Here is a 26,188-nt window from a genome sequence, read left to right as displayed (position 1 = left end):
ATGGGGCACCGTCAGTGGCCCTGCCTCGTGGTGGGCACTGGAGTGCTCCTTCTGGCCTTGTGTGCAGGCCAGCGGCTAGTCCAGGAGCAGCACTCAGGCTCCGAAGGGAGACTGGGGAAGTGCTCCTCCCCTGGGGTCAGCCCCTGACTCTGGCCACCCAGGGCCGGGCGTGCAGCCCCCAGGAGGAGCAGCAGCCCCCGCCTGCCCTGCACTACCCCTCTGCATGCCTCAGCCGGCGTGGCCTGTGGCACTTGCCCTTGCTAGAGGGCACACGCAGGGCAGAGGGAGAGAAAAGGGGATTTTGCGGGAGCAAAGAAGGGCACTGGCTGAAACAACCAAGAGTTTAGTAATTTCTGTCAAGCTGAACTCAGCTGACCTGAGCGTCCAAACCGAACTCCCACACAGGCTGAGCACCCAGGCACTGATCTCTGGCCACTGTGTCCCAGGCCTACAGAGCTGGCGGCTTTCAGAGAGGAGTCTGGCAGCCTGAGCATGGCAAGCAGGCGGAGCTGGACTCCTGGCCCTGGGCTTTCACACCCGCAGCTACCGTGCGGTGACAATTCCTGTCCTACACGAAGGGCCAAGGAACCCTCCACTCTTCACTACCTTTATTTGAGAGCTCCAAGGAGGGAGACGCGTCTGATGGCAGCACGGGCAGTGCATTCCCGCTGGCAGAGGGCAGGGGAGTGAGCTGTGACACCAGCACACTGGGACTCTCGGCAGCTGAAAGAGAACCAGGAGACGCTGTAGCTATAGAAGACAGGGCAGCCAAACCCGCGCCACCCCTGGGAAGCTCTGGTGTTAGTTCTGCAAGGAAAAGTCAGGTCAGTATGGAGCCTTCCTGGAGAGGCTGCGAATGGCAGGGGTGCAATCGCAATCTACCCCACCCAGGTGTCCGGCGACTGAAGGGCTAACGTCAGCTCACGCGCACACAGTCTGAAATGCTTCGCCCGCCACGGTCACAGTTACCCCGACAATCGCAGCACCCGAGGGCGCAGGCACACACTGTTTCCCTGGGTCCTCAGGGCACCCCTTCGGGCAGTGTCAGCGTTTCTGCTCCTCCCGTCCTGCGGGCGAGCACCTTCCCTCTTGCCTGGGGGAATCTGTGCAGTTACTCCCAGGCCCTTCCTATCTCTCCAGACCTCCTCCCACCAGTTCGCTCCCTCACTGTGAGGCTTATCTTCCCTCCTAGCAAGGGCAAGGCCAGGGCGGGAGGAAGAGACCTTGGGCAGCTGCTGGTACAAGTAGTCTGGCAATCTCATGCCAAGGCCCTGGCAGAGCGCTGCAGGCCAGGATGGCTGTGCACTGGCAGAGCGCTGCAGGCCAGGATGGCTGTGCACTGGCAGAGCGCTGCAGGCCAGGATGGCTGTGCACTGGCAGAGCGCTGCAGGGAACCAGCCAGCGCTATACCAGCCCCAGCAGTCTCTGGCTTGAATCAGCATTAAATCCACTGACCAATCTGTACTAAACTATACAGACAAGGCAGTGAGTTCTCTCCATGGCTAACTGTGGCCCGAGAGAAGAGACATGGCACCCGCACCCTGCTGGCACTCTGTCACTCAGGGGTCAAGCGGCGCTTGCTCGCGGTGGCTCAGTTAGCCAGTACTCCTGAGGGTTGCCACCAGGGGCTCCAGAATCTCAGCTAGCCTTACAAAAACACAGATATCTACGTCTCTAGCCCTTACAGTTGTGAGGAAAAACTTTGAAAGGTGAATCAGGAGCACCCACTTCAGCAACACATGCCGAGCCTACAGCCAACCTGAAACCACCGCCCAAGGATTATGGACTGCACCACTCATCATAGCTGAGTGTTAATTCTTAAGCCTAATAACAGCAGTGTAAACATTAACTCTCTCTTGCTGATCACAGCACAGACAGGAGGAACAGCCACACACAGAACTATATAATCTGCAATGGTGAGTCCTTCTAGTGTCAGAGTGGGTGTTGCTTGGGAGAGCATCAGTTCTGCTGCCTGCCTCTCCACATCTGAGTCCTGCTGACGCCCAGCCTGTAAGCACCTGCCAGACTAGAACCTGGGACCATGGAGGTTCTGGGCCTCGCCATGGGACCTCAGGCCAGGTTCCAGCGGGGGGACCTGTGAAGCTAGGCACTGCAGGAAGTACTGTAGCCTCCTGATTGCCAGTGCCGTTACACACACCAGGAAGCTAGTCAGGGGGCTGTCTGAGCACACGCAGATTGTGTGCTTGCTTCCACTCCAGCCCATGCCTTGCTGTGGACCCTGAACTCCAGCTCCTGACCCTGGTTCATCCCCAATTCTGCTACTTGCCTCCTGTCTGTAACCTGGTGCCTGACCCTGACTCCTTGGTATCCTGATCCGGCTCAACCCCAACTCCGGTCCCCAGCTTGATAACTGACCAGTGCACAGCAGCGGCCCACAGCCTAGCTCTGACACAGACACTGCTTGCCTGCCCGCCTGCGTCCCACCCACAACCAGTGCACAGCCCAGCCAGAGACTGGCCACTGCTTTCCTGGAGCCCCCAGCCAGTGCTATTCGCCAGATTGCCACCACTGACAGAGCAAATCCAGGCTGCTGCTTACCACCAGAGACACACCATGCACCTCAGATGACACGCGCCCCGCTGTCCAGACCCAGCGGATGTGAGAGGTGGAGGCTGTGGTGCTACCCAGCTGAGCCACTTTAACAGCAGCACCGAGCCTACCCGCTGTCAATATCCCCATATGAGAGGGACCTGCAATCTGCTCCTTGTTACATACCGCGGCTACGGCCTTGGGGCTCTGGACGAGGTGCCAGTGCTGCCCTGGGCCAGGAGAAACCTGGCATTGCCCCTGCATTATACCCCCTGTGTCTCGCTCTCTAACATGCGAATGCTACCGGGACACAGCCCACCCCTGAGAACCCGGCCTGCCATTGCTGACCTTTCTGCACCTCCCGCAGGGAGCTGCTGACAACCGTCCACCACTTCTGTGCCTCCCGCTCATCTTCAAAGTGAAACACCATGGGGTCATCTGAGCTGCTAAGGACCATCAGCTCGTGGCATGAGGCGTTCTTCACTGTGTACGAGATGTCTTTGAGGTTATACTCTGCAATGCTCTGGGGACAGACCAAGGAGAGGGTCATGAGGCCACCCCCAAGGCGTGAGCAAGGCAACATGCCTTCCCCCTCCCCACACACACACTGCTCTCTGGCCCCTGTCTTTGGCCAGGGCTCCAGTAACCTGAGACATTCCAGAGACCCTCTTACCAGATGTTAAGGGCCGATGCTGCGCGAGGTGCTTAAGAAAACTGCTGCAAGTGAAGTTAAGCAAGTGCCTAAGTCTGCAGGATCGGAGCCAACAGCAGCCCTATCTCAAGGAGCTTCCATGCTGAGTCTACAAGAGGGCACGACGGGAGCAGGGCCAGCCCTTGAACGTAACGCGTGACGACCTGTGCGTGTCTGGTGAGCAGACGTGAGGGCGTGACACCAAAATCCTGGGCAGTGCACAGTTCACACGTTACCAAAACAGAAGTACCCTGCAATCCTCCACCTGTCCTGCACCATTTCAGCCCAAGGTATCTCACAGGAGCGTGTTTCAGCAAGACGCAGCTGGCTCCATCACCACAGAGAGAGGACATGGCCACTGCCACTTCTATTTGTCACCCTCTGGGAGCACAAAACCACAACAGACATCTAAAAAGAGTGAGACCTAGAAATGCCCTGTGCAGTGGCTCTCGGAGGGGACCACTCTCCAAACCCCAAGGCCCCTCTGTAACAGGGTGGCCTGCCCCTTTAAGGGCCACAAGGCCTGGGGCTAGTCAGCCCTGTTCAGTTAGCCCCACCTGTGCCATAATTAGTTGCCTCCCAGGATTAACTAGGGTCAGGTGAAACAGTCTGAAACACCTCGGCCTCATAAGAGGGCCCAGAGAACTGAGTTTGGAGGAGGAAGCCTGGGGGCAAGTTGAGTAGCTGTGGAAGGCCCAGAGGGAAGGGTGGGAAGAAGGAGGGGACTCCAGGAAGCAGCCTGGGAGCCAGCACTCTACCCCAGAGCAGAGAGACTTCAAGGTAGTCCAGAAGGCACTAGGAGCGGAGTCTGGAGGTGGGTGGAAAACACATAGGCAGGACAGAAGAACCTTTGCTTGTCTGGACTTGTGTTCCCTTGGAAGGGAGCTGGAACTCCCAGTGACTGAGCCACGTGACTCTCCCAGACAGACAGAGGACCCTGGTGAGGAGAAATTGAGGAGGGCGGTGCAGTGTCATGCTCTGCCAGCAGGGGGTGCTACAATTAATGGCAAAACACACTACAGAGTGCCACAGGGATCTCGTCACACTGGGTGACAACAGAGCAGATGAAATTCTATGTTGATAAATGCAAAGTAATGCACATTAGAAAACACAATCCCAACTCTATGTACAAAATGATGGGATCTAATTTAGCTGTTACTGCTCAGGAAAAAGATCTTGGAGTCACTGTGGATAGTTCTCTGAAAACATCCACTCAACGTGCAGCAGGAGCCAAAATAAGCGAACAGAAAGTTAGGAACCATTAGGAAAGGGATAGAGAAGATGACAGAAAATACCATAATGTTGCTATATAAATCCATGGTATGCCCACGCCTGGGACACAGCATGCAGGTCTGGTTGCCCCATCTCAAAAAAGATTAGAATTTGAAAAAGGGCAGAGAAGGGCAACAAAAATTATTAGGGTTGTGGAACGGCTTCCGTATGAGGAGAGATTAAAAAGACTGGGACGGTTCAGCTGGAAAACAGATGACTAAGGAGGGAGGTGGCAGAGGTCTATAAAATCATGACTGGTGTGGAGAAAAACTCTTATTTACCCCTTCACCTACCAAAAGAGCCAGGGGCCCCCCGGTTAAATTAACAGGCAGCAGGCTTAAAATAAACAAAGCAAGTACTTCTTCACACAACTCAGTTATCATGTGGAATTGCTTGGCTGGGGATGGTGTGAAGGCCAAAACTACAACTGTATTCAAAAAAGACCTGGATAAGTTCCTGGGAGATACGTCCATCAATGGCTATTAGCCCCATGTTCTAGGTGTCTCTAAATCTCTGACTGCCAGAAGCTGGAACTGGATGATAGGATGGATCACTCAAATTGCTCTGGTCGTTGTCGGAAGACAGGATACTGGGCTAGCTGGACCATTGGTCTGACCCAGTACGGCCATTCTTTGGTTCTAGCCACACCTATGACACCATCTCCTGTTTGTCTGACTGTCCATGTCCGGTCATCCTCTCTTCTAACATGAGCCTGAACTCCAGGGGGCAGGGACCTCACTTCTGTGGCCTGTGATGGCCCATGCACAGCCACGGCCCAATATAAATAATTTGTCACTAGTGCCCCCTCCCGTCTAGCCTTACTTCAGGTTAAAGCTATCCCTGGTAAAAGTAAAGCAGCTCTGGAGAGCTGGCTGTCCCTGCTGCCTCTCTCAGAACGGGGAGAGGAGCTCCGCAGGGCCACACTGCTTTCCAGATCTACCAGCAGGCCATGCATTGCCTCTCACAGCACAGCCAGGGACCAGACAGCAGGCGGGCAGTGAAGGCACTTTAGGGTTTAATGCTGCATGTAAAAATGGAGGTGGCGCAAGAGCTTCAAGGGACATTGTCTGGCTTTTTTTGTTTTAAGTTTCACTTCCTGTACTAAACACCCCCCTCATCCCCCCCAGAAAGGGTGACTAGAGTTGAACATTGGCATGTATTCCTCCCCCCCCAGCAATCCACAAAACGGGTTTTCCTGTTCTCTTCTCAGCTGGGCCCGTGAAATTAGAGCCAGGCCATTTCACTTTCTGGCTCTTGCTAGCCCAATGCTGGAGCCTCAGCCACCATGGATGCCGGGGAGGGGGATTAAAATGAGGAGTGATCCAGGTATTTGCCACTGTACTTGGATGCGTAACTGGAAGCTGTATCGTGCCTGAGCCAATGAGAAGCCAGACAGCAATCGGTGTCAGCCACACGCACAGCACTGGGCAGCAGGATCCGTACAGTGAAGCCATGACACAGAAGAATACATCCGTATTCTCCTCCTGCTTTGCTGCGAACTGGCTGTTGTCCAAAGGCCTTATGAGAGGTGCCGGACAGGGCCATCTGTCATGCTGGACCCCTGGCCAGGAGGAAAGGAGGCGAAACCCCATTTTCTACACATAATGTGAGAAGTATTAGCCTCTTTTATAAAGTGATTGATTGTTTCTAAAATCAATCACAGGGTCGCTGCACTCCAGAGAGGGGTGGGCCCTGTCTTGGTGGGCAGGAAGGAGACCTCCTCTGAGTGTGTGAGAATTCACACCCCATGCAGTATGACTAAGGGAACTGTCAGGATGAACAGGTGCCCAAGCAGAGTGACCACATGGCTGTCCTTCCTCATCCAGCCTCCTGGCTGCTTGTTACACCTGCTCCTGGAGCCGCCTCGAAGAGGAGACTAAGTGCTGGGGAGCAGAGAGCTCGTCTGTCCATTTCCATGATAGGACCCAGCGCACCTCTGGGTGCTGGGTAGGGCAGTGAGTCCTGAGATCATTTCTAGCTGCATCTTAAGCAAAGTCTGTTGTCAGTGACAAAGTGAGGTCCGTAAAACCTGGCGAAGGCCCAAGCCAGGGATCCTCCCGAGAGGCAACGGGCAGGTCTCCAACCTAGCAGGTGCTCTGAGCAGGACAGAGGTCAGATATGGGAGAGGAAAAGGCCTGTGGTTGGAGGGGCAGGGAAGAAGGGCGTGGCTTGAAGAGGAGAGCAGCTCTACTGAGCTGGCCAGGCTGCAGGTAAGATCTGGGAGTGGTAGGTGGCAGCTCCTCTTAACTGTATTTGGACTGTTACCTGGAGAGGTCGGCTCTCAAAGCTGGAATCAGGCACAGATGGAGCTTGGAGCATTCACTGGCCCTTCCCTCACACTGCCCCACTACCTGTCTGGTAATTAGGTTCTTCAGCACTTTCCTTTAGGATAAACACACATTTTGGCTCCAAAGATCCAGACTCCGTTTCCTGGAGTCGAGGAGTTTGGACTTATGACTGGACTTGGACTACTCTGCTCAATCGACTTTCCTAGGGGCTGCTTCCTGGGCGCACTTCTGCCCTATTAGCATACGCAAGCCCCCTGCCTCTCTTCCTCCACAAGTCCAGTTCTCTCACAATGCACTCCCGCTCCAATGGCCAGGCCCCAGTCTGTGCACTGCTTCCCTAGCCGTGACAGACGTTGGACTCTTCACTGCCCACCTGGCATCTCTTCTGATCACGGGATCCCATGGCAAGTCCTCTAGCATCATTATCCATTTGATTACCCTAGAGCCTGGAGCTCTAGTGGTGGCCCAGAACTCCACCGTGCTGGGCACTGTGCAGACACACTCTGCCCCAGAGAGTTTACAGCCTAAGTCTAAGGCTAGACAACAGATGGATCTGAACAGCAGACTACAGGGAAACAGTGAGACACTATTAATATACGGAGATATATCTGTAGTACGTGAAGGCCCTGATAAAGGCCCAGTATGAGGCCAGAGGCCTGAACTAAAATAATGGCCAAGACTTTGCTAACATAAAGCAAAGTGAAGCTGCGAGCCAGAGGCAGGCTCTGCTCACAGAAGCTGGCAAGGAAAGGGCAGATGCTGCAAGAAGATACGTACCTAAAAGGTACTGGACACTAGAGATCAGAACATTCACATTCTTGCACATTCCACACAGATAACAAGGAACAGACTGACCCATCCCAATGACAGGGGCAAAAGGGTAATATGATGGCTAGAGCTGTTTTGATCGAACCAACATGTACAAGGTGAGAGGCGGCACCTTACCACGTAGAGGGGTTGTACCTTGCTACATAGAAGGGTTGTACCTCAATACGTCAGGAGTGATGTGTAACTTGTTTGTACCCGTGTATTAGAATGTCGATTGGTGATATCTTTGTCCTGCTGAGGGGGCAGTGGAAAGTCCCGCCACTAACTGAGCCGAGTCCATTGACGGTGGGTACATATTCGTAGTATGCCCTGAGTTAGGCTAAGAAACCTACAGGGAACTATTATTGTATCCAATACGGCAATAAACGTGGCCGACGTGCCTTCGTACCTTACTAGACTCTGTGGTCATTGGGGGTTCTCTTCGGGTCTGCTGTGTTAGCTATCTGCGCAGAGCTGGGGCAGCACACAGAGGGAACACACGCACGCAGCCGAGTGATACCAACAAGGAGAGAGCAGAGCACCACACCGGTAACATCTAACAACACATCTAACAACAATATCTACCTTACAGAACTGGAAGGGACCCTGAAAGGTAATCGAATCCAGTCCCCTGCCTTCACTAGCAAGACCAGATCCCTAAGTGGCCCCCTCAAGGATTGAACTCACTGCCCTGGGTTTAGCAGGCCAATGCTCAAACCACTAAGCAACCCGTTCCTCCCCTGGAAGGCGGTAATGAGAGCCTGGGGACTCCATCAGCTCCACCCTGTTACCCCTGGCAGGATCTGTCTACACAGCAAAGAGAAACCTACACCCGATGGCCAGCTCAGGCTGTGGGGCTCTTTCATGGCTGTGCACACCTCTGGGCTCTAGGACCCTGTGAGATGGGAGGGTCCCAGAGCTCGGGTTGCAGCCCAAGGCCAGAGTACACAGAGCAGTGAAACAGCCCGCAGCCCAGCCCCTGAGCAAGTGGGCTGGCAGGGTCGCCGGTCCCTTGGCTCTGGTGGACCTCCCGCTGGCGTGCCTGCGGAGGGTCCGCTGGTCCCGCGGCTTTGGTGGACCTCGCCCAGGTGCCGCCTGCCGCCCTCCCAGCGACCGGCAGAGCGCTTCCCGCAGCATGCTGCCCCAAGCACACGCTTGGCGTGCTGGGGCCTGGAGCCGCCCCTGCTGTGTAGACAGACACAGAGAAGTGTCAAGCCTGGAGGGGTTGGTTTAAAAAGGGAAGTAATGGACCTCTTATGGCAGCTCATGAGGGAAGGCCCAGCTAGGGCCAGCGGAAACCTAGAGCGTGTCTGGAGGCCTGGGGTCAGGGGCCACACTGAGAACGCCAGAGCCTCTGCGGCTCAGGTAGCCTGGTGCAGGGCCTTTACATTTGTATTGCTCCTTGTAACTAATCTCCTTTCTTTTAGGATCTGCAGAGGAGTGAGCCCGAGGAGCTGCTGTGCGAAAGGCCTAGCGACAGGGAGAGGGAGGAAGCAGGAGGTCTGAGCAGATAGCCCGTAGCTGCTTAGCGAGCCCCCATACTGGAGCCCAGAGTGGAAGATGGACCTGAGTTCCCCTCCCAGCCCTGTGAGGACAGCGGCAGGGAAAGCCCTGGAGAGAGGCTGAAAGGCAGGAAAGCCTGAATGCAGGCTGAAGACCTGATGTGTGGGTGTCCTGTTGGGCTGGACTCGGTTTGCCCCAGCCCGGGTGGGACTATTGGTAGAGCCCTGGTTTTTTGCAAATGTGAAACAACATGGAAAAAAATGGAAAAACCCATCCTGCAGCAGGGGCTCTTGTCCTGCAGGGCTGGGCCCAGCTCCCTGCTCCTGAAATTGCAACCTAGCATGGGGGGTGCAGCATGACTCACTCCTGGCCACCCTCCACCCCCTGACATCATGACTGAGGAGCAGCCAGGCCAAACTCAAGTGCTATGCACCAGGTTGCAATGCCCAGTGCAGGGAGCCAGACCCACAGGACAGGAGCTGCTGTTGTGGGAAGAGTGCAGGGAAGGCTCATGTGCAACTCCCCACCTCCACCATCACCACCAGGGGAGGACCTGACCCCCAGGGTAGGGGAATGCATAAAACTAAACAAGACGACATTTCCAAAAATGTATAACAAATGAAAAGAATTTCCCAGGGGTCAAGCCTCTTGCGGAGGGCCAGCCATGAGAACCAATGGGACAACACAGGGCTGCATGTCTATCAGGGATGGTCTAGACAGTATTTGGTCCTGCCATGAGGGCAGGGGACTGGACTCGATGACCTCTCGAGGTCCCTTCCAGTCCTAGAGTCTATGAGTCTATGAGCCCCTGTGAGCAGGGGACCGCAGAGGAGAAGACCCTGCTGTTCCATGCCCAGCCGAGTCAGGGCGAGCTACCCCTCTACACCATGCCAGGTCTGAGCGTTACCCGCTGGTCCCACAGCCTGGCTGTGCTTGAAGCAGAAGTGGGGCTTTCATGAAGTGCCCTCACATGTCTTTACACTCACTGCCAATCCATCAGCTGAGGAGAAAGTCATTTGTCATCTGCTAGCAGCAGTGGGGGCCAGGTTCACTGCAGTGTCACCAGCCTGTGTTGCACAAGGCAGGAAAACCTGTTTCTTTAAAAGGCAGATGACCCAAGGGTCATAGTGGGGTGGGTGCTTGGCTACGCTGACTCAGGCTGGCGCACCTGGGCTTAGAAAGGGGGGCAGTGTTAAGCCTCAGATGCTACAAAGGAGGGTTTTTAGCGCACTGCCCTGCTCTTCCTGTAAATAACCGTCCAGTAGCAGCCTTACAGCCCAAGGGAAAATACCCCCCCAGCCAGGGTTCTGCTGACATAAACCCACCTGCCCTGGAGGTCAGCTGTGCAAGAGACAGGGTAGGGAAGGGGAGTCACCTAAAATGGCTCTTTGGTGAAATCCAACCCCAGACAGAAGCGAACTTGTCCAGAGTCCCCAGGTAAGCGATCAGAGGGGGAGACCGAGCCAGCAGAAGTACAAAATGAAGCCTGTCTCCTTTCCATTCACCCCCGCTGGAAATTCTGCAACATCCTCTGCTAGGGGATGTCCTTAGCCCTCTACATTCAGCACAGGCACGAGTAGCACATGCAGCAGAGAGCAGGCGCCTGTCTCGGGGAAGGGAAGGAGCTGCGGCGACACAGCTGAGCTACCCACGCAGCACAGGAGCAGCAAGCAGGCAAGGTGACATGACCTCAGCTTGCCCTAGAGAACATTTCCAATGAAAGCTGAGAGGCCCTGGCCTTTACCAGATCACATTTCCTGTAGCAGCCTCCACACACGCAGCAGCCTGCGTCCAGAGAGCCCCGTGCTACCATTTAGGCAGCCTAGGCAATCGCCTAGGGCGCCAGAATAATTGGTGGGCGGCATTTTGCCAGAGGCGGCAGCAGGCAGCTCCGGTGGAGCTGCCGCAGTGGTGCCTACGGAGGGTCCGCTGGTCCACGGCTTCGGTGGAGCTGCTGCAGTCGTGCCTGCGGACGGTCGGCTGCTCGCGCAGCTCCAGTGGACCTCCTGCAGGCACCACTGCGGCAGCTCCACCGGAGCCGCAGGACCAGCGCACGGGGTGGCGAAATTGCCAGCCGCCTAGGGCGCTCAAACCCCTAGCGCCGGTCCTGCTCACACACCAATGAGAAATGGAGAGCTGAGAGAGAGGGAGGGACTCAGAGGCAGATGAGCATCAGGCAGATGTTAGAGCATAAAGGAAAGGTTTCAGAGTAGCAGCCGTGTTAGTCTGTATCCGTGAAAAGAACAGGAGTACTTGTGGCACCTTAGAGACTAACACATTTATTTGAGCATAAGCTTTCGTGGGCTACAGCCCACTTCTTCGGATGTATAGAATGGAACACATAGTGAGGAGATAAATATACACATACAGAGAGCATGAAAAGGTGGGAGTTGTCTTACCAACTCTGAGAGGCCAATTAAGTAAGAAAAAAACTTTTGAAGTGATAATCAAGATAGATTCAATGTTTGTAATGTCTGTACTGGGCTATCTCGCCTTGTAAGTATTCTCACACTTATCAAACTGTCTGTACTGGGCTACCTTGATTATCACTTCAAAAGTTTTTTTCTTACTTAATTGGCCTCTGAGTTGGTTAGACAACTCCCATCTTTTCATGCTCTCTGTATGTGTATATTTATCTCCTCACTATGTGTTCCATTCTGTGCATCCGAAGAAGTGGGCTGCAGCCCACGAAAGCTCATGCTGAAATAAATGTGTTAGTCTCTAAGGTGCCACAAGTGCTCCTGTTCTTTTTGCATAAAGGAAAGAGCACCCTGCAACTGGAGAATCCCAGGGGCTGTCTGCCCCTTTTTGGGAACCCCTCCCTGGCACTAGCCCTGTGCACATCCACCAGTGAGCACTAGAGCAGACAGGGCACAAGCATTTTTACCTGCACTAGCACTCACCACAGCAATACTGTGGAGTGGTAATGGGGCAGGGATTATTTCCTACCAAACAGCAGTGCGCACGAGGCGAGTGGGGAAGCGGCAGGAGCCCCAGTCTGGAGCAGTGCAGTGCAGGGGAGGCAGGTGGCTAAGAAGTTCCAGGCGAGCAGGGCAGGAAGACAGAGCTCTGGGAACAGGAGGAAGGTATTTGATTGTACTTGGAGACAGGAACCCAGGGAAGTGGAGAGAGGAGGTGAGGGGAGAGTGGACAGGATGCCCTGGCAGAGGCTGGAGGAGATGTGGTCCTGCTCCCAGGCTCCAGCATCCTGGACCACCTGGAGTCGAGGGTGGGGGATTTAGGAAGAACAAGAGGGAATCCCAACGCCCCCTTTGCTGCTGGACTGACTAGGCTCTTTTGCAGCTGACGTCCCGTGGGAGTGCCGGTGTGGATGTGCATGCACTAGCACGAGGGGCACACTATTAAGGGCCCAAAAGCAAGTTATTCCAATGGGTAGGAAAGATAGAAAATGTGGCAAAAGACCACCTTGGCTTAACCATGAGATCTTGCGTGACCTACAAAATAAAAAGGAGTCTCATAAAAAATGGAAACTAGGTCAGATTACAAAGGATGAATATAGGCAAATAACACAGGAATGCAGGGGCAAGATTAGAAAGGCAAAGGCACAAAATGAACTCAAACTAGCTATGGGAATAAAGGGAAACAAGAAGACTTTTTATCAATACATTAGAAGCAAGAGGAAGACCAAGGACAGAGTAGGCCCACTGCTCAGTGAGGAGGGAGAAACAGTAACGGGAGACTTGGAAATGGCAGAGATGCTTAATGACTTCTTTGTTTCGGTCTTCACTGAGAAGTGTGAAGGAATGTCTAACATAGTGAATGCTTACGGGAAGAGGGTAGGTTTAGAAGATAAAATAAAAAAAGAGCAAGTTAAAAATCACTTAGAAAAGTTAGATGCCTGCAAGTCACCAGGGCCTGATGAAATGCATCCTAGAATACTCAAGGAGTTAAAATAGAGGAGGTATCTGAGCCGCTAGCTATTATCTTTGGAAAGTCATGGGAGACGGGAGAGATTCCAGAAGACTGGAAAAGGACAAATATAGTGCCCATCTATAAAAAGGGAAATAAAAACAACCCAGGAAACTACAGACCAGTTAGTTTAACTTCTGTGCCAGGGAAGATAATGGAGCAAGTAATTAAAGAAATCATGTGCAAACACTTGGAAGGTGGTAAGGTGAAAGGGAATAGCCAGCATGGATTTGTAAAGAACAAATCGTGTCAGACTAATCTGATAGCATTCTTTGATAGGATAACGAGCCTTGTGGATAAGGGAGAAGTGGTGGATGCGGTATACCTAGACTTTAGTAAGGCATTTGATATGGTCTCGCATGATATCTTTATAGATAAACTAGGCAAATACAATTTAGATGGGGCTACTATAAGGTGGGTGCATAACTGGCTGGATAACCGTACTCAGAGAGTAGTTATTAATGGCTCCCAATCCTGTTGGAAAGGTATAACAAGTGGGGTTCCGCAGGGGTCTGTTTTGGGACCGGTTCTGTTCAATATCTTCATCAACGACTTAGATGTTGGTATAGAAAGTACGCTTATTAAGTTTGCAGATGATACCAAACTGGGAGGGATTGCAACTGCTTTGGAGGACAGGGTCAAAATTCAAAATGATCTGGACAAATTGGAGAAATGGTCTGAGGTAAACCGGATGAAGTTCAGTAAAGACAAATGCAAAGTGCTCCACTTAGGAAGGAACAATCAGTTTCACACATACAGAATGGGAGGAGACTGTCTAGGAAGGAGTATGGCAGAAAGAGATCTAGGGGTCATAGTGGACCACAAGCTAAATATGAGTCAACAGTGTGATACTGTTGCAAAAAAAGCAAATGTGATTCTGGGATACATTAACAGGTGTGTTGTAAACAAGACACGAGAAGTCACTCTGCGCTGGTTAGGCCTCAACTGGAGTATTGTGTCCAGTTCTGGACATCGCATTTCAAGAAAGATGTGGAGAAATTGGAGAGGGTCCAGAGAAGAGTAACAAGAATGATTAAAGGTCTTGAGAAGATGATCTATGAAGGAAGGCTGAAGGAATTGGGTTTATTTAGTTTTGGGTTTAATTAGAAAAGAGAAGACTGAGAGGGGACATGATAGCAGTTTTCAGGCATCTAAAAGGGTGTCATCAGGAGGAGGGAGAAAACTTGTTCACCTTAGCCTCTAATGATAGAACAAGAAGCAATGGGCTTAAACTGCAGCAAGGGAGATTTAGGTTGGACATTAGGAAAATATTCCTAACTGTCAGGGTAGTTAAACACTGGAATAGATTGCCTAGGAAAGTTGTGGAATCTCCATCTCTGGAGATATTTAAGAGTAGGTTAGATAAATGTCTATCAGGGATGGTCTAGACAGTATTTGGTCCTGCCATGAGGGCAGGGGACTGGACTCGATGACCTCTCGAGATCCCTTCCAGTCCTAGAGTCTATGAATTTATGTGCCCCCAGACTTGGGGCTTCAGCAGCAGTGAGGCAGGGCATGTCCTCTGGAGCCATGGTTAGGGTGGATGCCCCGGCATGTCCCAGTGACAGACAGACAGACTGGGAGTGTTATCCGTCTTATGGTAGCACGTAGAGCCCTAGTCAGGGTCCAAGCCCCACTGCAGTAGGCACTGCACAAACAGAACACAGAGAGTCCCTGGCCCAGAGCGTTATAACCTACATATAAGATGAGACAATAGGTGGATACAGACAGACTGACAGTCGAGGACGAGGAAACAAGAGGACATTGATCAGCATAAGCTGTGCTCTCAGCACATCAGGGCCCACCTGTCAAGTATTTTGTAGGCATCAAGGCAAAGGAGAATGTTAAGGATGTGCAGGAGGAAATGAGGTGGGTTTGCAGATGTTTATGGGAAGCTCCTCCCCAGAGTGAAGGGCAGCACAGGAGAAAGCAGGAAGGGGCCTGTTTGAAAATTCAACAAGCAGGTGATGGAGGCTGGAATCCTGAGTTGATTGGAGGCAGGACTCAGCCTTTCAGTACTGACTGAGAGGTGATAAGTAGTCTGGGGACAGTCGAAGGGCCTTCAAAATGTCAACAAATAGTGTATGTCTGATGAGCTAGAGGAGGAGCCAGCGTAAGTATGCAGGGGGGCGGTGACATGGTCAGAGCAACTGGCTGGGACAATGATCCTGGCAGCAGCATTCTGAGTGGACGGGAGGAGGGCAAGATGGTGTGTGAGACAGCCAGAAGGAAGGGTGCTGCTGTGAGAGAAATGAGATGGTGAGAGCTTGGGGAAAAGTTTAGCTGTGTGGATGGAGAGGAAGGCTGGATCTTAGAGACACGAAGCAGAAATGTTGTGCGTGACCTGTATAGTCTGGATGCGAGGTTCTAGAGAGAGGTCTGAGTTGAAGATGACACCCAGGTTACACGCCTGCGTGACAGGCAGAATGGTAGTGTTGTCTACAGTCATCAAGAAAGGGGGTAGCAGGGTGGGTTTGGGGAAGGGTGGAGATTAAGAGCTTGGTTTTAGCCAGGTTGAGCTCGAGCTGCCAGCTAGACATCCATGAGAAGAGGTCACAGAGACAGACCAAGATTTCAGTTTGGACAGAGGGAAACAGGTTTGGGGCAGAGAGGTAGATGTCAGTCCTCAGAATACAGCTGGGAGCTGAATTTGTGTTTGCAGATGAGGTGACCAGAGATAAGGTGCAGAGGGAGGCAAGATGGGAACCAAGGACAGGGCCCAGTGGAACTTCCACAGAAAGCTGCAGGAGGATGAGGAGGATCCCCCAAAGAACTCCCAGAGGGAGCAATTAGAGAGGCAGGAGGAGAACCAGGAGAAGACAGTCATGGAAGTCAAGGGAGGACACGATTTCCAAAAGTGCATGATCAACTGCGCTGAAGGCGGCCAACAGGTCAAAGAGAGGTAATGGCGGTTCCGAGCTTTAGCTAGGAAGAGGTCATGAGAGACTTTGGGAACACTATCTCAGCACAGAGTAAGGGGCAGAAGAGAGAAGAAGGGGTTTAACTCGGGAAGCTCTTCGGCCTGAGATATCCAGGGCTGGCAGAGATGAGTGGGAAGGAGTCAGTCAGTGCAAAGGGAGATGGAGTCAGGTGGCATCTCCACAGAAATGATGCGACAGTTTAAGCTGGGAAAGTCCAAGTCCAAGTAGGTGCTTCCAGAGGAGGAGAAGAGCGAAGACAGAGCCTTCTGACAGTGTGCAGCTGTCAGCACTCAGAGCTGCATGAGGAAAGCCTCCATCAGAGAGTTAAAAGCAGAGGTTAGAAAGATGAGTTACACCAGGAGAGGAGACTGCTGTAGACACCGGCCTCTTGGCCGAGGCATCCATGGAAGACAATGGCCAAGATCTCAGTCCATATCTACAATGTGCTCCATGGCCTGGGCCCAGCATAGCTAACAGAGCCTAACGTTCCGGGATGAAGACCATAGTCGACAGCTCCACTCCTCTGGCGCAATGGACTCTCTGCAATAAGGGTAAAACTCGCCTGTGAAGGAGACATAACTTTCTCAGGGCCAGCCTGAGCCTGCAGAATGAACTCCCTCACCACCTACAGACCATCCTAAACCTCTCCACCTTCCACTTCAAGAGCTGGGCACATTTCTCCAACCTGCCTTTGCTGGCAGACACAGAGCAGTGAGTATACTTAAACTACCCAAACAAAGCGCTCCCCTGCACACACTTCTCCCCTGGGGAGAGGACGAGAGAACACCACCCCAGAACAGACGCTGGTCATGTTGTTTCATACAGGCACTCAGACCCTGCAGTGATGAACACTGTATAAGAACAGACCCAGAATAAATGTCAGGCTGGGGCACAGAAGGATGTGGGGGGCGAGAGAGGAAAAGCTGATGTGTTCCTGTTTACCTAACAGAACTCTGCTCCTCTGATGCAAACGCAGCTCCTTCTCCTCACTGGCCTCGCCGTACACTGGGAGTCAGACAGGCCTCCAGAATTCCTGTCCCACCAGACATCATCTCGTACAACGGCCAGGAATTCAATCCCCAGTCAGAAACCTACACAAATCTCTACAGCCTGCTGGTCACACACTCACAGCCGAGACTAAGGACTTTATCACCTGAATTATTCTGCAGAACCCCTCAATGCTGTCTCATCCTGAGTTATTCATGATCCACAGCCACACACAGGTCGGGGAAGGTATTTCTAGCCCAGCCTTTAAGCAGAGAATGGCTACTGGCCATGCCACTCACAGGGAGACCTGACAAGTGTTTGTAAAGACACTGTGCGAACATGGACACTTGTGACCAGTGATGGGGGACCATCACTGTCCTCTGGAGGCCTCCCATCATCCCAGAGCTGGGAAAGTGCAGAGCTGCCTTCCACATGGTCCCTAGTAGCTGACTCGCCTGCATCAGAGGAACCCTCCTCTAAGGGTGAGAAGAGAGTTCAGGCTCCAGGGTCTATACAGTCCTTGGCTATTCTGCTGAGACTGTCAGCAAGGGGGTCAGTTGGGGCCAGTCTAATGGTGGGTCCCTGCTGGGGGCATTGGCTCCAGAGGGCTAGTACCACATGAGCCCCCTAAGCAGCCATGGAGTGGGAGATTTCAGTCATGAAATCCTCTTCTGGAGGCAGGGTCAGTAACCAGGTTGGGGAAGCACAGGCCTGTGCAACTGCTGCCTCAAAGGCAGCTGAGCAAACGGGCCCCTTCCTTCGGGGCGGTGGGACGAGTGAAAGGCCCTACCAGGGGTGTAGAAACTCCAATCCTGGGGCACAGAGGGAGGGGCTGGGGTGTGGGAGCTGGTGCTGACTGACCCTGGAGAGGAGGGGGTAACTGTCCTCTTCAGATCCTTCCTAACACAACCCCCCGTAACCTCCAGTACCTGACCTCTCCCCAACCCCCCTTCCCAGCTCTCCCAGTACCTGTTCCCCCCCATGCCCTCCACTTCCTACCTCAGTCTCACCCGACCCCATGTCACTCCTCCCCATCCCCTCAGTTCTTATCACCGCCCAGCACCAGCCCGCCTTGCCCCCACCCCTCAGGTCATATCCCTCCAGTTCTTACCCCTTCCCCACTCTGCCCCCCAAGTTCTTACCCCTTGCCCCCACCTCAGGTCGTACCCCCCAGCCCCACAAGTTCTTACCCCTTGCCCCCACCTCAGGTCGTACTCCCCAGCCCCCCAAGTTCTTACCCCTTGCCCCCACCTCAGGTCGTACCCCCCAGCCCCCAAGTTCTCACCCCTTTCCCCCACCTCAGGTCATACCCCCAGCCCCCCAAGTTCTTACCCCTTGCCCCCACCTCAGGTCGTACCCCCCAGCCCCCCAAGTTCTTACCCCTTGCCCCCACCTCAGGTCATACCCCCCAGCCCCCCAAGTTCTTACCCCTTGCCCCCACCTCAGGTCGTACCCCCCAGCCCCCCAAGTTCTTACCCCTTGCCCCCACCTCAGGTCATACCCCCCAGCCCCCCAAGTTCTTACCCCTTGCCCCCACCTCAGGTCATACCCCCCAGCCCCCCAAGTTCTTACCCCCACCTCAGGTCATACCCCCCAGCCCCCCAAGTTCTTACCCCTTGCCCCCACCTCAGGTCATACCCCCAGCCCCCCAAGTTCTTACCCCTTGCCCCCACCTCAGGTCGTACCCCCCAGCCCCCCAAGTTCTTACCCCTTGCCCCCACCTCAGGTCATACCCCCCAGCCCCCCAAGTTCTTACCCCTTGCCCCCACCTCAGGTCGTACCCCCCAGCCCCCCAAGTTCTTACCCCTTGCCCCCACCTCAGGTCATACCCCCCAGCCCCCCAAGTTCTCACCCCCACCTCAGGTCATACCCCCCAGCCCCCCAAGTTCTTACCCCTTGCCCCCACCTCAGGTCGTACCCCCCAGCCCCCCAAGTTCTTACCCCTTGCCCCCACCTCAGGTCGTACCCCCCAGCCCCCCAAGTTCTCACCCCCACCTCAGGTCATACCCCCCAGCCCCCCAAGTTCTCACCCCTTGCCCCCACCTCAGGTCGTACCCCCCAGCCCCCCAAGTTCTCACCCCCACCTCAGGTCGTACCCCCCAGCCCCCCAAGTTCTTACCCCCACCTCAGGTCATACCCCCCAGCCCCCCAAGTTCTTACCCCCACCTCAGGTCATACCCCCCAGCCCCCCAAGTTCTCACCCCCACCTCAGGTCGTACCCCCCAGCCCCCCAAGTTCTTGCCCCCCGTACCACGCTCCGGCGGGCGTCCGTGTGGCGCAGGGCGAGGCGGAAGAGCCGCCCCCCGGCGGGCCCGGGCCGCACGCTGAGCTGCAGGCGGAGCAGCGCGTCCCCGGCGGCCGAGGCCCCGGCGGGCGGCGGCAGGAGGCCGAGCGGCCGCGCCGCCCAGACGCGCACGGACATGAGCACGGTGGGGGGCGGCGCGGGGCCGCCGGGGGGCCCGGGGGCGGGAGCGCCCGGCAGAGCCATCGCCCGCGCCGAGCCGAGCCGAGCCGGACCGAGCCGAGCGGCCGCCGCACTTCCGCGCCGGCCGGCTGGAAACACGCCCCGGCCGCGGCGTTCCGGGCGGGACGCGGGCGGGGCGGGCTCGCCTGGGTTTGGGGCAGTGGCCGCGGGCGGGGGGCAGGCTCGCCTGGGTTTGGGGCAGTGGCCGCGGGCGGGGCGGGCTCGCGTGGGTTTGGGGCAGTGGCCGCGGGCGGGGCGGGCTCGCGTGGGTTGGGGCAGTGGCCGCGGGCGGGGCGGGCTCGCGTGGGTTGGGGCAGTGGCCGCGGGCGGGGGCGGGCTCGCCTGGGTTTGGGGCAGTGGCCGCGGGCGGGGCGGGCTCGCGTGGGTTTGGGGCAGTGGCCGCGGGCGGGGCGGGCTCGCGTGGGTTGGGGCAGTGGCCGCGGGCGGGGCGGGCTCGCGTGGGTTGGGGCAGTGGCCGCGGGCGGGGGGCAGGCTCGCCTGCGTTGGGGCAGTGGCCGCGGGCGGGGCGGGCTCGCGTGGGTTGGGGCAGTGGCCGCGGGCGGGGGGCAGGCTCGCGTGGGTTGGGGCAGTGGCCGCGGGCGGGGGCAGGCTCGCGTGGGTTGGGGCAGTGGCCGCGGGCGGGGGCAGGCTCGCGTGGGTTGGGGCAGTGGCCACGGGCGGGGGGCAGGCTCGCATGGGTTGGGGCAGTGGCCGCGGGCGGGGGGCAGGCTCGCGTGGGTTGGGGCAGTGGCCGCGGGCGGGGGGCAGGCTCGCGTGGGTTGGGGCAGTGGCCGCGGGCGGGGGCAGGCTCGCGTGGGTTGGGGCAGTGGCCGCGGGCGGGGGCAGGCTCGCGTGGGTTGGGGCAGTGGCCGCGGGCGGGGGGCAGACTCGCGTGGGTTGGGGCAGTGGCCGCGGGCGGGGCGGGCTCGCGTGGGTTGGGGCAGTGGCCGCGGGCGGGGCGGGCTCGCGTGGGTTGGGGCAGTGGCCGCGGGCGGGGGGCAGGCTCGCCTGGGTTGGGGCAGTGGCCGCGGGCGGGGCGGGCTCGCATGGGTTGGGGCAGTGGCCGCGGGCGGGGCGGGCTCGCCTGGGTTGGGGCAGTGGCCGCGGGCGGGGCGGGCTCGCCTGGGTTTGGGGCAGTGGCTGCGGGCGGGGCGGGCTCGCGTGGGTTGGGGCAGTGGCCGCGGGCAGGGGGCAGGCTCGCCTGGGTTGGGGCAGTGGCCGCGGGCGGGGGGCAGGCTCGCGTGGGTTGGGGCAGTGGCCGCGGGCGGGGGGCAGGCTCGCGTGGGTTGGGGCAGTGGCCGCGGGCGGGCGGCAGGCTCGCGTGGGTTGGGGCAGTGGCCACGGGCGGGGGGCAGGCTCGCGTGGGTTGGGGCAGTGGCCACGGGCTGGGGGCAGGCTCGCGTGGGTTGGGGCAGTGGCCGCGGGCGGGGCGGGCTCGCCTGGGTTTGGGGCAGTGGCTGCGGGCGGGGCGGGCTCGCCTGGGTTTGGGGCAGTGGCTGCGGGCGGGGCGGGCTCGCGTGGGTTGGGGCAGTGGCTGCGGGCAGGGGGCAGGCTCGCCTGGGTTGGGGCAGTGGCCGCGGGCGGGGGGCAGGCTCGCGTGGGTTGGGGCAGTGGCCGCGGGCGGGGGGCAGGCTCGGGGGGGTTGGGGCAGTGGCCGCGGGCGGGGGGCAGGCTCGCGTGGGTTGGGGCAGTGGCCGCGGGCGGGCGGCAGGCTCGCGTGGGTTGGGGCAGTGGCCACGGGCGGGGGGGCAGGCTCGCGTGGGTTGGGGCAGTGGCCACGGGCTGGGGGCAGGCTCGCCTGGGTTGGGGCAGTGGCCGCGGGCGGGGCGGGCTCGCCTGGGTTTGGGGCAGTGGCTGCGGGCGGGGCGGGCTCGCGTGGGTTGGGGCAGTGGCCGCGGGCAGGGGGCAGGCTCGCCTGGGTTGGGGCAGTGGCCGCGGGCAGGGGGCAGGCTCGCCTGGGTTGGGGCAGTGGCCGCGGGCGGGGGGCAGGCTCGCGTGGGTTGGGGCAGTGGCCGCGGGCGGGGGGCAGGCTCGCGTGGGTTGGGGCAGTGGCCGCGGGCGGGCGGCAGGCTCGCGTGGGTTGGGGCAGTGGCCACGGGCGGGGGGCAGGCTCGCGTGGGTTGGGGCAGTGGCCACGGGCTGGGGGCAGGCTCGCGTGGGTTGGGGCAGTGGCCGCGGGCGGGCGGCAGGCTCGCGTGGGTTGGGGCAGTGGCCACGGGCGGGCGGCAGGCTCGCGTGGGTTGGGGCAGTGGCCACGGGCGGGGGGCAGGCTCGCGTGGGTTGGGGCAGTGGCCGTGGGCGGGGGCAGGCTCGCGTGGGTTGGGGCAGTGGCCGCGGGCGGGCGGCAGGCTCGCGTGGGTTGGGGCAGCGGCTGCGGGAGGGACAGGCGCTATGGGCACGTAGAACACCCATGGGCAGGGACGTGCCACGGGACATGGCCCCAGGCGGGCGTGTGGACCGGGATGTGACCACGGCTGGGCAGTACAGTGGGCCGTGGGCAGGCACATGCAGAGGGGCATGGGGCACTGACCATGGCCAAGCAGTACACTGGGCACAGACGCATAGCGGGAGCCTCAGGCAGTCGTGTAGAGGGGCACTGGCTGCAGACACATACAGCCGGCCACAGGCAGTCACGTACAGTGCAGCCCAGTCCATGGTGGCCAGTATTTCAGGCCACAGGCAGGCACACGCAATAGGGCACAGGCCAGGGGCTGGCAGTAAAGTGGGCCACGGGCACATGCAGTTGGTTGCCTTTGCACATGTGAAGCAGAACACAGACCTTGGTGGATAGTACAGCTTGCCGCGGGCAGGGACGTACTGGGGGGCACAGGGCAGGGACAGACACATACAGCAGGGTGTGGGTCACAGGCAGGTGCAGTAGGCACATGCCCTGGTCTGGCAGCAGGACACATGCCCAGACTTGCTGCACAGTCACCTTGGCACAAGGTCTCCCCGCATGCCAGAGCGTAGCAGGGTTCCAAAAAAGATTGTTCAGATCCCACTACCAAGCTCCCATCTGCCATGATGTCTTCAAAACACTTGACCGTGGTTCAGCTGCTGGTGTGCTGAGGAGACCAGTGCCTGGTCTGCTGACCACTGGCGGCTGAGTGTTTGCTTGGGCTTCCCTATCTGTCACCTCGTCTTACATATAGATTATAAATTCTGGGGCAGGGACTGTCTTTTAGTTCTGTTTGTACAGTGCTAGCGCGCTGGGGGTCTGGTCTGTGACTGGGGCTCCTCGATGCTACTGGAATATAAATAATATTAGAACTTCCATGTAACCTGGATTCAAATACTCCTGCTTCGGGATACAAACCAGCCACGGGCTGACAGGGTGTAGGGAGTAGCTTTCTTCAGGGGTATGTTCACAGCTTCCAAGGCCAGAAGGGACCACTCTGATTAGCCTGCCTGACCTCCTGTGTGGCGGCCAGAGGACTGCCCCAAAACAATTCCTTTTAAACTAGGGCAGATCTTGTAAAACAACAGTTGTCAGTGATGGAGAAGCCACCACGCCCCTTGGTAAATTGGTCCAATAGTTAATTGCTCTCACTGTTAAACATGTATACCCTATTTCCAATCTGAATTTGTCTAGCTTCAACTTCCAGCCATTGTATTGTGTTAGACCTATTAATCTATTAGAGTTCTTTGAAGGGCTCAACAAACATGTGGACAAGGGGGATCCAGTGGACATAGTGTACTTAGATTTCCAGAAAGCCTTTGACAAGGTCCCTCACCAAAGTCTCTTACGTAAATTAAGCCATCATGGGATAAAAGGGAAGGTCCTTTCATGGATTGAGAACTGGTTAAAAGACAGGGAACAAAGGGTAAGAATTAATGGTAAATTCTCAGAATGGAGATGGGTAGCTAGTGGTGTTCCCCAAGGGTCAGTCCTAGGACCAATCCTATTCAATTTATTCATAAATGATCTGGAGAAAGGGGTAAACAGTGAGGTGGCAAAGTTTGCAGATGATACTAAACTGCTCAAGATAGTTAAGACCAAAGCAGACTGTGAAGAACTTCAAAAAGATCTCACAAAACTAAGTGACTGGGCAACAAAATGACAAATGAAATTTAATGTGGATAAATGTAAAGTAATGCATATTGGAAAAAATAACCCCAACTATACATACAATATGATGGGGGCTAATTTAGCTACAACGAGTCAGGAAAAAGATCTTGGCGTCATCGTGGATAGTTCTCTGAAGATGTCCACGCAGTGCACAGAGGCGATCAAAAAAACAAACAGGATGTTAGGAAGCATTAAAAAGGGGATAGAGAATAAGACTGAGAATATATTATTGCCCTTATATAAATCCATGGTATGCCCACATCTCGAATACTGTGTACAGATGTGGTCTCCTCACCTCAGAAAAGATATTCTAGCACTAGAAAAGGTTCAGAAAAGGGCAACTAAAATGATTAGGGGTTTGGAGAGGGTCCCATACGAGGAAAGATTAAAGAGGCTAGGCCTCTTCAGCTTGGAAAAGAGGAGACTAAGGGGGGATATGATAGAGGTATATAAAATCATGAGTGATGTGGAGAAAGTGGATAAGGAAAAGTTATTTACTTATTCCCATTATACAAGAACTAGGGGTCACCAAATGAAATTAATAGGTAGCAGATTTAAAACAAATAAAAGGAAGTTCTTCTTCACACAGCGCACAGTCAACTTGTGGAACTCCTTACCTGAGGAGGTTGTGAAGGCTGGGACTATAACAGTGTTTAAAAGGGAACTGGATAAATTCATGGTGGCTAAATCCATAAATGGCTATTAGCCAGGAAGGGTAAAGAATGGTGTCCCTAGCCTCTGTTTGTCAGAGGATGGAGATGGATGGCAGGAGAGAGATCCCTTGATCATTGCCTGTTAGCTTCACTCCCTCTGGGGCACCTGGGATTGGCCACGGTCGGTAGACAGATACTGGGCTAGATGGACCTTTGGTCTGACCCGGTATGGCCGTTCTTATGGCCTTCCTCTGCTAGATCGAAGAGCCCGTTGTGGACTAGTAATTACTTAGTTCTGCCTTGAGTGCAGGGGATTGGGCTAGATGACCTATTGAGGTCCTTTCTAGTCCTATGCTTCTGTGATTCTATGGTTATTAAATATTTGTTCCCCTGGTAGGTACTTATAGACTGTGATCAACTCACTCCTTAACCATCTCTTTGTTATAACACATTGAGCTCCTTGAGTCTATCACTATAAGGCAGATTTTCTAATCCTTTAATCATGTTCGTGGCCCTTCTCTGAACCCTCTCCATTTTTTAAACATCCTTCTTGAACTGTGGGCACTAGACCTGGACACAGGATTCATACCAGTGCCAAGACAGAGGTAAAATAGCCTCTCTACTCCTACTCAAAATTCCCATTTATGCATCCAAGGATCACATTAGCCCTTTTGGCCAGAGCGTCACACTGGGAATTCATGTTCAGCTGATTATCCACCATGACCCCTAAATCTTTTTCAGAGTCACTGCTTCCTAGGATAGAGTCCTCATCCTGTGAGTATGGCTGTGACAGTCGGTATCCCTATGTTCACCCTTTTTACAAAGCTATAATAGATTTTGTACAAAGTGAGGTGTAGGCATCAGACACGGTGATGGCATTAAGCCTCCGATAGTCCCCACAGAACCAGATCAACCCGTCTTCCTTGGGGACCAACCTCATGGGTGAAGCCCATGGGCTGTTGAATGGCTGGATGCCTTATGCGGTATAATTTGAAAACTCATAATGTGCTGATCGTTATTGTCCTGGTAAAATATGTGTGGCAACATTGTTTGTAAAGTGATAAAATCCTATTATATAACATTAGTGAGACATATTCCAAGTTTAGAAGAGCAGGCACAAACCAGTCCCTTGAAGACAAAAGGCAAACTGAGGCCTCAGCCAGGTGTCAACAAAATCAAAATGGACTATCACCTGGTTAAGTGGCCATTCTTTGGCAGGAAAAAGGGAGTGAGTGAGAAATGTACATGTTGGCAAAGAAACAGCTGGAGGTTCCTGTCCCACGGTCTCCTGAACCTCAGCTGGAGGTGACTTTCAAAGAAATAGAGCTATAAGAAAAGGGAACAGAGGCACCAAAATATCTCTCCCTTCATATCATGGCATCAACAACACCTGAAGGACAAGGAAATTAACACAGAACTGGGGGAGAGGTCCTGACTGAAAGGATTCCATCCAGCAAGACTGTTCAGGTATGTGGTGAGAGAAACCTTTGCTTTGAATTCGCTTAGCTTGTGAAGTTAGGTATTAGATGCATTTTACCTTTTATTTACTTTGTAGATGTCACAGAGTGTGGGGGAAACCAGGCCCTGCACCCCCAGCTTCCTGCGATTCACGTGACTCTCAACCACCCTGTAAAACAGGAGGTTTATTTAGACGACAGGAACAGAGTCCAAGACAGCTCTTGCAGGTACAGACAACAGGACCCCCTCAGTCAGGTCCATCTTGGGCAGGGGCAGGGAGGCCAGAGCTATGTCTAGGTGCCCCTCCATTTTCCCAGCCAGCCCCAAACTGAAGAAACTCCAGCCCCTCCTCTCGCCTTTGTCTCTTTCCCAGGCCAGGAAGTCACCTGATCTTTGTTCTCCAGCACCTTCAGTAGGCACCTTTGCAGAGGAGGGGCCCAGGCCATCAGTTGCCAGGAGACAAGGTATCAGCCATTCTCTGTGCAGACAGTATCACACTGGCCCCGTAGGGCTCTGCAACAATCACATGCCCCCCTAGACACTTGAGAAATGCATAGGGGAAACTGAGGCACACACAGAGCACTCAGAGAAAACA

General features: G+C 55.5%; 1 protein-coding gene across 1 annotated transcript in view; it reads right to left on the bottom strand.

Annotated features, from left to right (window-relative positions):
* The window catches only part of SHARPIN (SHANK associated RH domain interactor), a 48,364-nt gene extending 28,927 nt beyond the window's left edge, over positions 1-19,437 (bottom strand). The window contains exons 1-3 of the mRNA XM_030549494.1: positions 19,201-19,437; positions 2,899-3,073; positions 607-723 (exon numbers count right to left, since the gene is read on the bottom strand). Of these exons, the coding sequence (XP_030405354.1) occupies positions 607-723; positions 2,899-3,073; positions 19,201-19,437 (529 nt within the window). The remainder of the gene's footprint in view (positions 1-606; positions 724-2,898; positions 3,074-19,200) is intronic.
* Positions 19,438-26,188: the final 6,751 nt, after the last annotated feature.

The sequence above is a fragment of the Gopherus evgoodei genome, chromosome 2 (assembly GCF_007399415.2).
Source record: "Gopherus evgoodei ecotype Sinaloan lineage chromosome 2, rGopEvg1_v1.p, whole genome shotgun sequence".
Lineage (NCBI taxonomy): Eukaryota > Metazoa > Chordata > Testudines > Testudinidae > Gopherus > Gopherus evgoodei.
This window is presented reverse-complemented; position numbering and strand designations above follow the sequence as displayed.